We start from the raw sequence: 15,959 nt of genomic DNA, 5'->3' as shown, positions 1-15,959 counted from the left end.
ACAATGTTCTAGTCTGGGCGAGATCAGACGAGGACAGATCAGTGTGGTCACGGAAGCAGCTGGGATAAGAGGTCAACATCTTACCTCTCCCCAAGAACAGCCCCAACACCTAGAGCTGTGGTCGCCCAAGGTATAGTTGCTATTGTTAAGTATAGAAATAGTCTCATTTGCCACTCAGGTCAAGTAGGGAGTGTTAAAGTGATAGGGAGTGAACATATTTAGATTTTGTTTTAGTTTTCTTTTAATAAATTAAATTTGTTATTAATTTGCATTTTATTGTTTCCATGTGTTTTATGTGTATACTTGTCCTGGTCACGTGGTCCACACGAGGCAGAGTTGCATTGGGCGCCGATTCTAACATCGAATCGGAATTATCATTACCGTGTACTTTATTCCACACTCAAGGTCATCGTTTATAGTGGGGATCAAGCCCCTAGGTTGATTAATTAGCGTGATCGATCCAGACCTCGATCATTGCTCTTGTATTACTGGTCTGGTGGTGGCAGCAGAGGTGACTCTAGGGTTTTGTTCAGAGCTTAGGTCACGTCATACTGGGTGTAGAATCCTAAGTCGGTCAATCGTCTTAGGACCACGTGGCGTGGAGTTGGCTTTGGTAAAAGTTTTGGAGTCCCTTGGTTTAGAAATAAAAGTAAGAATACGGGTAGAGGGAGTAGAAAGAAGGAAGTGAGAGAGAGGAACCCGAACCCGTGTTACAAGGTCATGAGTCCCCATGGGTCAAGGGTGTTGGTCATGAGTCCCCATGTGTCAAGGAAGTAGGTCGTGAGTCCCCATGGGTCAAGGGTATAGGTCGTGAGTCCCCATGGGTGAAGGGTGTAGGTCGTGAGTCCCCATGGGTCAAGGGAGTAGGTCGTGAGTCCCCATGGGTCAAGGGTGTTGGTCGTGAGTCTCCATGGGTCAAGGGTGTAGGTCGTGAGTCCCCGTGGGTGAAGAGAGTCTATTGGTCTCCCTCCTCCCCCACTCCACGTGCCAGATATCCTCAGGTGGTTATATATATTTACTTTCTGTGATGTCTCTCCTGCATACAATTCAAGAAACGTGACAGGGCTGTTGTCTGATCCCCGCCTCCTAAAATAATAAGTCATTGTAACCACTATGCAACTGGGATGACATTGAAATCTCACTAATCCACGGTGCAACATACCTGAAATTAACAATCCTGCCCACAGCGCCGTTATGTAAACACGTTGCAATATGGAAGGTGAGAGTTTAATATAACTGGACGACCCCAGGACTGACTGAGCAGAGATAAATCTTGGCAAGCGACTTCCTGAGAGAACACCAGCTTCTTTATCACATTATTATTAGCCAAGAGTGTCTCCCAGCCTCTTAAAGTTACACCATCTTCAGCATCCTTGCTGGCTGAGATGTATCATCTCCAGCATCCTTGGTGGTAGAGATGAACCATCTTCAGCATCCTTGGTGGTAGAGATGAACCATCTCCAGCATCCTTGGTGGCTGAGATGAACCATCTCCAGCATCCTTGGTGGTAGAGATGAACCATCTCCAGCATCCTTGGTGGCTGAGATGAACCATCTCCAGCATCCTTGGTGGTAGAGATGAACCATCTCCAGCATCCTTGGTGGTAGAGATGAACCATCTCCAGCATCCTTGGTGGCTGAGATGAACCATCTCCAGCATCCTTGGTGGTAGAGATGCACCATCTCCAGCCTCGCTCCCACCTGCACGACCACTATCACCACCCTTGCATTTGCCTTCACCCCCTCCCCCCTACTAGCACCGACCAGCACCCCTCCCCACCCCACCAGCAATGTCATGTACCCCTACACCCCGCCCTCCCCACCTCCCTCTTCCTAGCACCGATACTTACCGCTGTCAAATAATCCGAACTTAAAGCATCTTCACTTTTCCCTCTAAACCACCTGGCGGAAGGTACAAACGACGCACCCGGGACAGTTAACTCGTTCCCAGGCGCGTGGCGGAGCCAAGGAGATCATTACGCCCAGAGAGTTACTTCTACCATAGTAAACAATCATTACCCACTGAATGACCTATAGGTAGTTTGGCACAAATATTACACTAGAACGTAAGAATTAAGCAAACTCCAGAAGGTCTATTGGAGGATCACACACCTCGGCTGTTATTTATATCCACCTAAACTCATTCACATATATATGTCTCACCTACGCTTGAAACAAGCAGGTGACCCCCACGTGAATTATGTTACCAGGTCATTTCCATCATAGATTGATCACCCTATTTCCAAACCAGTATTTCCCTAGGTCTTCCTTGAATCTAAACTCATCCAATCATTATTTATTGTTCTATTTTGTGTCGATATATTTAACACCTTATCAATATCTGCTTTACACAGAGACATCACACTATCGTGATGAATGAATGAGAATATCCACAGGAGCCTTGATGAGAATTATCCTCATCACGGCCTGTGGATTATCCTGTGGATTTTCTCATTGAAAATAGTAGAGTTTTGAGGGAGCAGGAGAGACCATAATAAGATAGGACACTCCAGAAGGCTAATATACGCACATACGAAGCTGTACCTCTTATATATATATATATATATATATATATATAAGAGGTACCTAATAGCCAGAACGCACTTCTCAGCCTACTATTCAAGGCCCGATTTGCCTAATAAGCCAAGTTTTCATGAATTAATGTTTTTTCGTCTACCTAACCTACCTAACCTAACCTAACCTAGCTTTTTTTGGCTACCTAACCTAACCTTACCTATAAATATAGGTTAGGTTAGGTTAGGTAGGGTTGGTTAGGTTCGGTCATATATCTACGTTAATTTTAACTCCAATAAAAAAAATTGACCTCATACATAGAGAAAAGGGTTGCTTTATCATTTCATGAGAAAAAAATTATAGTAAATATATTAATTCAGGAAAACTTGGCTTATTAGGCAAATCGGGCCTTGAATAGTAGGCTGAGAAGTGAGTTCTGGCTACTAGGTACGACATATATATATATATATATATATATATATATATATATATATATATATATCTGCCTCGCTTGAAAAAAATCCAGTGATCTCACGTGTACAATGTTACCCGATAATGTTCCATAAATCAAGAAATCTATATCCGAACAAGTATTTATCCAGGCTTTATCCGAATCAAAACTTATCCAATAAAAATCCATTCATTCGTGTTTAGATTTTTACGCCACACATTTTCATTATCAATCATCTCCTCCCCCCTCTGCATCTCGTCTTTCTAGAGAATGTAAATTATGATTTCTTGATATCTCTTCATATGGGAAATTTATGATTTCTTTGGGACTTTTTCCAGCCCCTCATGTGGAATATTTTGAATGAATTTTTGAATGAATATATGAATGAATATTTGAGCGTGATGAATATTTTGCCACATGTCACCCTCCAAACTCACCATCTAACCCTTCACATGTCACCCTCCAAACTCTCCACTTAAACCTTCACATGTCACCCTCCAAACTCTCCACTTAAACCTTCACATGTCACCCTCCAAACTCTCCACTTAATCCTTCACATGTCACCCTCCAAACTCTCCACTTAAACCTTCACATGTCACCATCCAAACTCTCCACCTAAACCTTCACATGTCACCCTCCAAACTCACCATCTAACCCTTCACATGTCACCCTCCAAACTCTCCACCTAACCCTTCACATGTCACCCTCCAAACTCTCCACTTAACCCTTCACATGTCATCCTCCAAACTCACCACCTAACCCTTCACATGTCACCCTCCAAACTCTCCACCTAACCCTTCACATGTCACCCTCCAAACTCTCCACCTAACCCTTCACATGTCACCCTCCAAACTCTCCACCTAACCCTTCACATGTCACCCTCCAAACTCTCCACCTAACCCTTCACATGTCACCCTCCAAACTCTCCACTTAACCCTTCACATGTCATCCTCCAAACTCACCACCTAACCCTTCACATGTCACCCTCCAAACTCTCCACCTAACCCTTCACATGTCACCCTCCAAACTCTCCACCTAACCCTTCACATGTCACCCTCCAAACTCTCCACCTAACCCTTCACATGTCACCCTCCAAACTCTCCACCTAACCCTTCACATGTCACCCTCCAAACTAACCACCTAACCCTTCACATGTCACCCTCCAAACTCCATAAATCATTCACGGTTTGTCAAGTAAATACAGTTGAAGTAAACTATACATATATCATATATCCCCCCCTCCTCCTCCTCCCTCACGCCCCCCCCCCCTCCTCCTCCCTCACGCCCCCCCCCTCCCCACACCCGGCCACCACAAAATACTCCTCTCCATCCATCACCTCCCTCCCAAACCAGCTCTCACAACAGTGCCTCGTAAACAGCCACAAATATTGATATTACTTACAAGTGCCAATTTAAACTTTGAAGTGCCTGAGAGTTTAATGATTGATAATCGAGAATTAAATGATAAATATCGATTAATTGGGCATTTTTTTTTTATTCTGGGAGATACCTGAGAAGAATTTCTAGCAGTATTAATACTTCTCACAACCTGAGAAGTATTAATGAATTTCGAATTCATTATAACTCCACAATACACCGACTCAAGGATACGTAAAACATTATATTTGTTTTGATGTACCTGAAAATTTGTCATAAAAAAAACCGTTGTTAATATGTACTTGCGACGTTACCAGTCGACTGGAAACTTTACTTCCACAACATTTTAGTGAAATATTATGTAATCCTCCCCTAGAGTAATTCACAATGAAACTACATTATATCTAGTGGTACTCTAGACTCTATTCATTCTAGTGTTCTTGAAGATATCCTTATAGTGCACCCAAAATTTGCCAGTGCAGGCTACTAGTCATATGGCCCTGTATGACTAACCATCCTGCGAGATGGGGATTCTCTGGGAAGATAATACAGTTGTGACTTACATTTCCACATTTGCATAGAATCTCGCATGACAAAGTCATGCCTAATAACACACAGATTCAACGTTCATATGAACACGTTCGGGAAGTTTCACAATTTTCATACGATATTAAACGTTTTCCATTAACCACAACAACGAAATATATGCGCCAATAGCATCCTATAAACTACACTTAAAGAGTAAGAGCTTAACCAATCCTCATTTGACCTCTAAGGTCACTTAGGCAAAACCTGCCAAACTTTCCTGAAAGCTTCAATTTAGGTCACTTTATTAATGGAGAGAGAGGGAGGGGGGGGGGGTAGAAATATCCTAAGCTATTCTATCCCTTTGAGATGCATTTTATTGTCTTAATAAACGTACTTGAACTTGAATTAATAGAGATAAGGATTGTAAAAAAATATTTTAAAATATTTTAGTCTCCACATATCGCTACTGATCAAAGTATTTTGAAAATTACTGCTCTATCCTAATCTGCAAATAACATTTTTTTTTCATTTATACGATCATATTGTTCTAGTATATGGGTCCCAGTATGATTGTCAATTACCCCCTCAAGGTTTAAGTAAAGCTGAAGACAATCGACTTGAGAATGGTCCAGGACGGACCGAAACGTCGTCGTCCCTTCACCTTCTAGTGTGTGGTCTGGTCAACATACGTCAGCCACGTTATTGTGATTCATCGCCTGCATACAGCTGAAGAATTGTCGTGTGGTGTGATCGTAAAGGAACGTTTGTTAACCTTCGCCCAAGGATACAACCACGCGTGTTTACGTTACATATCGATGAAACCTCATTTGTTTGTTTACATAAGAATGAATGCCCTTGTTGATCTTACAATAACTGTTGATGAATATGTTAAGGACAGTGGAAGAGGGGAATAGGATTGTACAATAGGATTGTTTCTGTGTGTAGTGTAGTGTAAGGATTGTACAAGCTGGAGGGGAAGGAAAGAGAGATAGGTAAGAGGAATCTGGGGAGAGAAAGGGAGTGGGGAATAAGTCAGAATGGGTCAATGAGAGGAGCAGAGAAAGAGTATAAAAAAGGAATAAAAAAGATTGAGAAAGGAAATGTATTCGATAAAGAATGAGAGGGAGCGAGAGAAGAGAGTAATGAGAGGGGGGGGGGTGAAAGAGTGTTTACAGAGGCACAACAACCTCTCCCCAACAAAGTTAGTGGACGTATGTGTATGTCTTCACCTGAGAGGTGCACGCACAGGCCATTAGTTTAGGGCCCAAGAGCTGAAGCATGCACCGCCCAGCCGCTCCCATAAAACGTCACACTGCATCAGTAGGGGATAAATGCATCAACCAACGTTACTAAACTGCGTTACTTAACTTACGTTGCTTCAGGATAGAAATAAACCCGATAAACACATAGTGCCAAACACGCCAGATTTAATTATCAAAGAATGCACCTAACTGGGAAAACTAATTAGAACCGTCTTTCTCGCGAGATACACAAAAGGCCCCAAAATATCCCTCAGGATTCCAACACGAGAGGAAAAAAAAATCCCCGAGGCGAGGGACGCCGGCACGGGATTCATCAAGGATTCTATCCAAGGTACAAGTGAAAACGCGTCTGAAATGTTGGGCAACTTGTAAAGGGAAGTCTGGCCATCTTTACTGATCAGGAGCAAACGTTCACAACGAAGTAACGTTACTTTGCGACGTTTGTCCTCGGTGAACCGCCCGCACGTGTTTAAAGCTTTAAAACGTTGCTCCTGTGTAGTGTTGTAAGCTGTTATTGCTACAGTATGTTACACGTGACCAAAATAAACTAAATAATTAAATACATCGTGCTACATCATTAACGTTGAATACATTTTTAGCAAACGTGCCTCCAGCAGGTAAAGTCACGTGCCTCCAGCATGTAAAGTTACGTGCCTCGAGCAGGCAAGGTCACGTGCCCCAGCAGGTAAGGCCACGTGCCCCAGCAGGCAAGGTCACGTGCCCCAGCAGGCAAGGTCACGTGCCCCAGCAGGCAAGGTCACGTGCCCCAGCAGGCAAGGTCACGTGCCCCAGCAGGTAAGGCCACGTGCCCCAGCAGGCAAGGTCACGTGCCCCAGCAGGTAAGGCCACGTGCCCCAGCAGGCAAGGTCACGTGCCCCAGCAGGCAAGGTCACGTGCCCCAGCAGGCAAGGTCACGTGCCCCAGCAGGCAAGGTCACGTGCCCCAGCAGGCAAGGTAAGATTACCTGCCTAATCCCCAGTCGCATGGTGATGGCCTCCTCTCTTACAATGCACTCTGCACGGATCTCAAGTGTCTGTCTGTGTTGACTCGCTCTGTTGACACTCCTCTCAGCCCCATCTCCATCCTCCCCCCTCTCCAGCATCCCTCCTCCCTCTCTCTCTCACCCCCTCCCCAGCATCCCTCCTCCTTGCCCACCTTCCTGAACTAACAAATTAGGTCAGCTAACATTAGATCACCTTTAAGTAGGTTAAAGTGAGGAGAGGGTATATAAGCTGTAGCTAAAGTAGAATAGGATTAAGTAGGCTTCGCTCCTGCAGATTACGTTCAAGTAGGTATGGTTTTAGTATCATAAGTGTATCATACTGAAAGTTGGGTTTGATTATATAAGGGGTAAATCTGATTAAGTTAAGCTAGATTATGAGACATATTAGGCTAGGTCTTCTTCACACACTAACGTGATGCATCAAATGAACAAATCCACAAGGGCCGTGACGAGGATTCGAACCTGCGTCCAGGAGCATCCCACTAGGTCTTCTTGTAATAAAACTAAGATGGTGCGATGTCACTGCACATGCTACAGTGTGTCACTGGGACAGAGTTATGGGGCCATACACACAGCCTTGCCAGCAGGGATCATCTTGATGTTCTCAGCGCTTCAACACGCCCGCGCAGTGATAAATGTAGCACTGCGCGCGCGCGTGTATGACAAGGTCCTCGCAACAACAGTCGGCAAATTATGATAAACCACCTAAAGCTGGGGTCATTACAGTGTCAACCCCGTGTGGCCGCCCCCCTCCCTAAACACACACACACACACACACACACACACACACACACACACACACACACACACACACACACACACACACACACTCCCACGTGGGGCCTTAGTATATCAAGGAATATATAATTGTATATTTGAATGAACTTGTGTTAACTGGTTTCATGCGCCTTCACTCACTGTATTGATCTAAACAATTGCTTATTCTTGCCATTCATTCATGAACATACTTCACCCCCTCTACTAGGTACATACTAGAATGGAAGGAAAGAGGTGGAGATGAAGTAAAGTGTGGAGAGGGAGGAAAGAGTAGAGAGGGAGGGGAAAAAGAGGTTGGAGATAGAGGAAAGATATGAGTAGGGAAAAATTTATATGAAGAATTCAGCAGTTACCTTAGCGCAGTGGTAAGACACTCGCCCGCCGCTTCGCGAGCACTTTGGCCTGAGTTCGTATCCTGGCCGGGGAGGATTGACTGGGCGTCAATCCTTAACTGTTGCCTCTGTTCACCCAGCAGTGAATGGGTACCTGGTTGTTAAACGATTTGGCGGGTCGTATTCCAGGGAGAATTAGGATTGAGGACGTGTACGAAACGCTACGCGTGCTAGTGGCTGTACAATATAAGATTCTCTCGTATATATAAATAAATAAATATATAAAATATTTATAACAGGAAGCAAATAACAGCACACGCACCCAGCGCCGCGACAGCAACAGACTGCTCGATCATATCCATCTGAAGAAGCGCTCAACGCCATCCAGGCAATACATTGGTAAATTTAACCACTAAAACCCAGTCATTCAACCCAGTAAACTACCCCAAACCTCAGCCAATGAGAATAACTCCTGCCAAACTTACGCCAACGATAGTCACGCCAGATTATCTTGAGGTTATCTTGAGATGATTTCGGGGCTTTAGTGTCCCCGCGGCCCGGTCCTCGACCAGGCCTCCACCCCCCGGAAGCAACCCGTGACAGCTGACTAACATCCAGGTACCTATTTTACTGCTAGGTAACAGGGGCGTAGGGTGAAAGAAACTCTGCCCATTGTTTCTCGCCGGCGCCCGGGATCGAACCCGGGACCACAGGATTACAAGCCCAGTGTGCTGTCCGCTCGGCCGACCGGCTCCATGTCCGCTCGGCCGACCGGCTCCATGTCCGCTCGGCCGACCGGCTCGCCAGCACAAAAAGGTGAATAAGAAGTAAATTCATTGTTGAAAGAAGGTGCCAGTTAAGCCTGGGAGGCTATGTAGCAATGGTCAACGAGAGAGGAAACGTTAGTCAAACGCTAACGAGCGTGTTTACTCGATTACCATTCCGTAAAAAAATGTAGTGGATTAACCTAACTAAAACCGTCAAAACCTGGACCACCAGTATACCTAGGTGATAAAAGTATTTATGTGTACGTCTGATACCATACTACTTGTGTAAAGGAGGAAATGTATATGTTTATCTCTCAGAATGTTTGGTGATATGTTTATTGTTTGTGATGTGTGTCTATGTATGTATTAACACGATGTACTGAACGGGGTGAGAATAGCTTGAGCTACCTCATCCCTTTGTGTGTATTTTACCTCAATAAACTTATTTCAATTTCAATTTCACTTCCTAGGCTACCGGAGACCATACTCTTTAGACCCTAAAACTCTCCATATCATTGGAGTTTTAATTTCCCTAAACTGCCGCAAATTTTAAACCGAGGTCTACTGCGTGGACAAATGTGCTTTCTGTAGGGACCAGTCCAGAGGCTTTCACGTGACTTGTAGAAGGTCGAGCTAGTTGGTGGTGGTGGTGGTGGTGGTGGTGGTGGTGGTGGTGGTGGTGGTGGTGGTAGTAGTGGTGGTGGTGGTATTGCTGGTATTGTTCACCAAGCGTTAATACAGAGAATTTTAAGGCACTATAAAACCTAAAAGTATTCACAATCACGTATAATTATAACATGTAATCACATGATCAGTCAAGGATTCAACGTCACCAGGAGTAGGTTCGAATCCTTGACTGGCAGATCACTAACAACGATACCATTAAAGTGTTCGAAGTTGTTACACCTCTACACTCTTAAAGAGGTCGACCACAGTTCCAATCCTTGAACAGTCATTAGTTCTCTCCACCATTCAACCTTTCCTCCCACACAATTGTCGAGTCTGGTTTACTGATCATCGCTCTAAAACTCACTATTTTATCATATATATAAATTGAATGATTTAGAGCCAAGATCAGCAAAGATCTACTACCCTATCCCTCGCCTCTCCCTCTATCAGTCTAACTCTGGTCTACACTGCGACAACCTATGGATATATTTATCACAAGCGTGCTTACAAGTAAACTCCAACTTTGCTGCAAAATTACTCATTACTGTCCAAAGGTGTAGCTGCATTTCTAATATTAGTCGCTAGATGGCAGATCAATACAATACTGGCGAGTAGTCCTAGTTCCTCCTCCGGACACCAGAGGGAAGCACCAGACGGGAACACACTCGCGCAATTCAGTCTACATGAATGTGTTATTTAGTTGATGTTAATAGACTGTAAATTTACACAGGCCTATTTGAGGACTATTAGCCAGCGTCATGTAGACCTACCCAAATGTTTCGTTACAGGAAGGACATGGAGTGATCTACCGTTATCATATGTTGGAAAACTTCCACGCGGATACTCATAGAAAGCGGGAAGTTTGGCAAGGGAAACTGAGCCGATACTCCTCTAACCTCAAGCTGCTTAGATCTTTGTGTACGTTTATCTGAATTATATTGGATTTTGTTTGTAAATTATATTTAAGTAAAATCTATTCAACAAAATATTTTTTAATAAAATATATCAGACCAACTCAAAACTATATATAGAGTGTATAGCGTTAATGTATTAAATAATTCATTTTGTTGGCGGCAGGAAGCCTGTGTATGTGTGTGTATTGTATATTGTATATTCCTTGTGCTTGTATCGAGGGCCTCCCCCCCCCTCCCCCAAGGACGAACTACTGACCCTCCCCACGATTCAACAGTTGCCTCTCTGGTACCTATTTAGTAGGTGAACAGCTGCATTAAGTGAAAGAAAACGTGACACCTTCCTATCCCACCCGGTAATCCAACCTGGACTCTCCAATGGAGAGTCGAAAACGAACCTTACTGTACACTTTATCGACGTCGTAGCTAAACTAAAGGACTTCCTTGATGGTCAATAAGCTTCGTATTGTGGCGTTCGAACCCAAAAATGTATGTATATATATATATATATATATATATATATATATATATATGAATGAAAACTCACACCCCAGAAGTGACTCGAACCCATACTCCCAGAAGCAACGCAACTGGTAACTACAGGGCGCCTTAATCCGCTTGACCATCACGGCCGTCAAAGGATGGTCAAGCGGATTAAGGCGCCCTGTAGTTACCAGTTGCGTTGCTTCTGGGAGTATGGGTTCGAGTCACTTCTGGGGTGTGAGTTTTCATTCGCATATAGTCCTGGGGACCATTCAGGCTTGTTCGCATATATATATATATATATATATATATATATATATATATATATATATATATATATATATATATATATATATAATAATGACGGTTTTGCTCGTCCTGAATCATTATCAAGCTGTCAATTCTTCTGTTTTTAGATGTGTGGCTTGGTTTTCAGATTTTCAGGCTCTTGCCGCTATATTATCTGCAACTCTTATGATGGTCAGCAACAGCTCTTAAGAGGCTGACAGGTCTCAACACCAAACCTGTCTGTTTACCGTCAGATTCTTTGACTCAAAATATGACAGTGTTACTGAACAAGCCAAAGACAGGCAAGTGATAATGTGTGATACAAGGCGAGAACAAGATTACATCAAGCCTTAGATAACGCATCTTTGGCAAGTTTATATTCTGAGATGTCTCGAATATAAGGTCTCATTATGCCGCAGGTCGGGGTTCGAACGAGAGTCCTAAGATTTTCTCATAGATGCATCGCATTATTACGAGTCGCTAGAGTATAAGAATATCTTACACTACCCGGTAATTTGTTCTATAAATCTATTTCAAAATTAATATTCACCCAAATCTTTTCTGACTCCAATTTGTATTCATCGTTTCGGCTTCTAATTTGTGTTGATGTATTGAGCACCTAATTAATAATCATTTCTACTTTGTAAACTTTGTGGCTTTGTAAACTCCAATCTATACTTTGGAAATGCCAACAACCTGACGATTATATATGAGAAAAAGGAGTTGAACCCCAAGCCCAAACACACGATGCGTTCACTGAGAAACCATGTGCAATAATTCTTCACAATTCAAATGAGCTTTCAGAAATCTTTCAAAATCTCGTTCTTAAATTGGATAACATGTTACTAAATTGCAGTTTATTATACAACACTGTAATGGTCAGATGGTACATATGAACGTACATTATATTATTATAATGTAATAATTACATCTTTAGGGCGCATCTAGACATATTCCCCACTTGACTATAAACCACATCAGCCTATTTAAGCCATTCGAGATAAATAGGCAGTCACTAAGAAACGTGAATCTTGTTTTCAAACATTGAAAAGGAGTCCTTAGCCTCAGAGAAAAGAACAAAAGGCACTCGAGGGAGCCTTGAGTGCTACCACACGTGTATCTGTATGTTGTCATACAACCCCTAATTATTACCTTTAATGTACAAGAATGATAAGATGCCAAGCAGGACACCAAGACGTCACAGAGTTCTTCGAGGTCATCGGATGTCCTGCAGGAACCATGAATGCAAAGGGCCCTGTCCCTTCCGGCTCACACATGCACGCTTTTTTGATAAAAGTTTCTGACCATTCTAGTTTTCACAAACACATTCACGTAAATCCAATATGCAAATATTCTTCCTCCGCCGATATAAACGAGGCAACCAAATCAAATTTTTACCAACATGTATGTGATCTAATTGTTAAATAGAAATTATATATTATACACAGAGACAATGCACAAATTTGAAGCCATCTGAAAGTGGTGTAGCAGCAGACGTACTCACGAGCGGATAAATAACCTTGGTGTCCAAGGGGGAGACATGCACTTGAGGCCTTGCTGGTTACTCACCTGAAAAAAAATAATTACAAACAAAAATTAGCAAGAGGCAAATTAGCTTCACCAGAAATCTTTTTTAAACATTTACTAGTATCATAATCAGTTTTTTACAGTTCCCATTCACTGTGTGTGTGTGTGTGTGTGTGTGTGTGTGTGTGTGTATGTGTGTGTGTGTGTGTGTGTGTGTGTGTGTGTGTGTGTGTGTGTGTACTCACCTATTTGTGCTTGAGGGGATTGAGCTTTGGCTCTTTGGTCCCGTCTCTCAACTGTCAATCAACTGGTGTACAGATTCCTGAGCCTACTGGGCTCTATCATATCTACATTTGAAACTGTGTTTGGAGTCTGCCTCCACCACATCACTGCCTAATGTGTGTGTGTGTGTGTGTGTGTGTGTGTGTGTGTGTGTGTGTGTGTGTGTGTGTGTGTGTATGTTTAATGTGTGTACGCGCGCTCGTTTAAAGAAGGAAAATGGTAGCGCTGCCCCAAACTTATTCTCCAATAATTAAAACCACTAATAGCGGTATTTTCATTAATTGTGATACACTGTCTTCCGACCCCCAAAACGTAATTAAAACCCCGAAGGGTACAAAGCAAGATTCCGCAGTCGTCAGCTCGTGCTCGTAAAGCCACGAATTACGAGCTCGCGCAGAAAAGATTTAAAGCAGCCAGCCATCTTGATGATAGTGGGGGCCAAACTGCCTCTTGACGAGAATACTTGCCAGTCGAGGCAGGGCGGGGGGGGGGGGCGGGGGAGAGGAAGGTGGAGGCAGCTCATTAACCAACGCAGGTAACAGAAAATGGGATACCGTAAATATAAGTGAAGATGGGATGTAATGGGATTTAATGGCTGTTTTCTTGTTCAAATAAACTACACGATGGTCAGTGTGTGAATGTGTGTGTGTGTGTGTGTGTGTGTGTGTGTGTGTGTGTGTGTGTGTGTGTGTGTGTGTGTGTGTGTGTGTGTGTTTACATAGTAGGAAAGTAAAATTCGACAGATACTAAATAATAATTTTAAGTAATCATTCACGATGTCAGTAATCGCGATAAAAATGCTTGCTTAAATACAGCAAGAAACATTGTCTACTCGGAAATCCGATACACAGTTTGTATATGTGCGTGTATGTATAATAAATATATGTAATGATATATTATGTATATATATATATATATATATATATATATATATATATATATATATATATATATATATATATATTTATATATATATATATATATATTTATATATATATCTATCTATATATATATATATATATATATATATATATATATATATATATATATATATATATATATATATATATATATATCAAAAGGCCCCCAGGTGTGCACAGGGGGCGACAGATGGCACCTGTGCCAGCACAATACACTCAAGAGGTTCAGGTAGACAATATGGGGGGCAACAAGACGCTAAACTACTCCTTCACACACAAGTATCGTCGGCTTGTATACTGTGTTGGAGAAAACAGACTATAGACTAGTCTAAAAAAGTCTAAAAGTCTGTATTTATAAAAAAAACTACAACAATAAATAATAATCAAGTTATTTTTCAAGACACAACCAACCTGATGTAAACACGGTTATTACTGATTTGTTGAAAAACAATGATACAATGTTTTTAATTAGACGTAATGATACAATGTTTTTAATTAGACGTATCAAATAATACCAAGATCATTGCAATGAAAGATTTATAGAAATCTTATAATAGTCCAAAATAAATTATGTACTGTTTATTTTAGTAAATCAACAAGGAAGTAAATTTTGAAGGTGATAGAAACATTGTAAACTGCTTTCAAATTGTATCTGAAAAGATAATGAATTTAAATTCCTCTTTAAAACACATAATATAGAAAAGATGGAGTCCCGTTCTCCATCATCATCAGGGCAGGGAGAGGCAGTAAATATGTAGGAACACAAGACACCAAGACATGAAAGATATATATATATATATATGCAACATAAGAGTGCAATGTGACATTCATGTTGTGCAATAAGGGTCAAGTGTGCGACAATCCACCGAGGACTTCCACCTTGAGGAACACTACAGACTCTGCTATCACACCAACAGACAACACTTAATAAACACTTCACCCGTCTGAGGTATGGAATAATTTTGCAGAGCGTGGCTAAGGAAAGATATAAAAATATATAATTATGAACTATATATATTTTAAAGATATTTTCACAGCTCAATGCTCACTTGTTGCGCCACTGTAGTTTATGACTTTTACTTAATATTGTTAAGTATTCACCGCACAAATAAACCATTGACTTTTATTAAAGTTTAATAAAATTGCTTATTTCACTGAATTTATTAACTTAATACTTTTTATTTTAATTAACTTGATTAACATGATTTTTCATTTTACAGAAAAACTCGTGAATAAATCACATGGTGATTGTCATTCAACTCCATACCCAAACGTGTTTCAAGATGTAATTCATTCATCTGTAATGAATGACTACATTGTTTTATCATGCACTATTTAAAAAAAGCCATTACACACATCAGTAAGATAACCCACTGCTGACACTACAAGCTCCGCTTATACTTACAAACCACAAACAACTTACCCAACATGCACAGTCCTGGAGTGTTTATATATGAGGAGAGAGTAAAGTTCAATATAAGGACCATTAAACTATGCATAATAAAATCTCATATAAATCACATTATCAAATTTAGTCTAAGACCATATTTAATAAAGACCAATTGTGCTTAAGCAGAGATCACTTTAACGACGGTAGCACCACTGCACCAAGCACGCACGCACGCACGCACACACGCGCACACACGCACACACACACACACACACACACACACACACACACACACACACACACACACACACACACACACAAGGTATGATAGGGAAATGGGACAGGAGTCATTGCTGTAAACAACCGATAGCTGGAAAGGCGGGATCCAAGAGTCAATGCTCGATCCTGCAAGCACCAATAGGTGAGTACAAATAGGTGAGTACACACACACACACACACACACACACACACACGGGACT

At 41.8% G+C, this 15,959-nt stretch overlaps 1 protein-coding gene across 1 annotated transcript in view; it reads right to left on the bottom strand.

Moving 5' to 3' along the window:
- Sh (Potassium voltage-gated channel protein Shaker) overlaps positions 1 to 15,959 on the bottom strand; it is a 661,237-nt gene that overhangs the window by 609,982 nt on the left and 35,296 nt on the right. The window contains exon 3 of the mRNA XM_069318076.1: positions 15,514 to 15,528. Coding sequence (XP_069174177.1) covers positions 15,514 to 15,528 — 15 coding nt within the window. The remainder of the gene's footprint in view (positions 1 to 15,513; positions 15,529 to 15,959) is intronic.

This window comes from Procambarus clarkii, chromosome 89, assembly GCF_040958095.1.
Source record: "Procambarus clarkii isolate CNS0578487 chromosome 89, FALCON_Pclarkii_2.0, whole genome shotgun sequence".
In the NCBI taxonomy this organism is placed as follows: Eukaryota; Metazoa; Arthropoda; class Malacostraca; order Decapoda; family Cambaridae; genus Procambarus; species Procambarus clarkii.
Note: the sequence above shows the minus strand (reverse complement) of the source record. Positions and strands in the feature narration are given on the sequence as shown.